At 41.1% G+C, this 474-nt stretch overlaps 1 protein-coding gene across 1 annotated transcript in view; it reads right to left on the bottom strand.

Annotated features, from left to right (window-relative positions):
* Nucleotides 1-474, bottom strand: part of ptprfa (protein tyrosine phosphatase receptor type Fa) — a gene marked incomplete in the record, with an annotated part of 110,171 nt that overhangs the window by 3,694 nt on the left and 106,003 nt on the right. The window contains 1 exon segment of the mRNA XM_035652778.1: nt 4-105. Coding sequence (XP_035508671.1) covers nt 4-105 — 102 coding nt within the window.

The raw sequence follows: 474 nt of genomic DNA, 5'->3' as shown, positions 1-474 counted from the left end.
GGTGGACTCGAAAGGCATGATGTTCACCAGGCGGTTTTTAAATTTGTTACACGGCAGGTTGGCACTGATGAATCTTGAGGTATGTGCTTTAGAGTTGGCCAGTTTCTGTGGAGACAGAGGATATGTCTGTCCGAAACACAGCCCAGAGGTGACTGTACTGCAGCTTTACAACTACACCCACCATCTCCACTGTCCGCCTCTGGTCTTTTAAAGTGCTAATTCAAGCAGTCTTGGTGGAATAAGGTGTATGAAAAAGGTTGTTAAAGGGCAGGGGGAGCTAATACTCTTACTGATAGATGAAAATGAAGCACTCTGAGCTGATCCTCTTTGTTCTTTGACTTCAAATAAAAACCTGATGGATGTTCAAACTCATTCTGAAGACAATGAAAAGTCAAAACAAGCACACACATTTACTGTGAACTGACAAAAACATCTCTCATCTCAAGCAACATCTCAGTTTTTTTTTTTTTTTTT

This window comes from Morone saxatilis, unplaced genomic scaffold, assembly GCF_004916995.1.
Source record: "Morone saxatilis isolate NCDOM2014 unplaced genomic scaffold, NCSU_SB_2.0 Contig12, whole genome shotgun sequence".
Taxonomy (NCBI): domain Eukaryota; kingdom Metazoa; phylum Chordata; class Actinopteri; family Moronidae; genus Morone; species Morone saxatilis.
The sequence above is the reverse complement of the archived record's forward strand: the minus strand, read 5'-3'. Positions and strand labels throughout refer to the sequence as shown.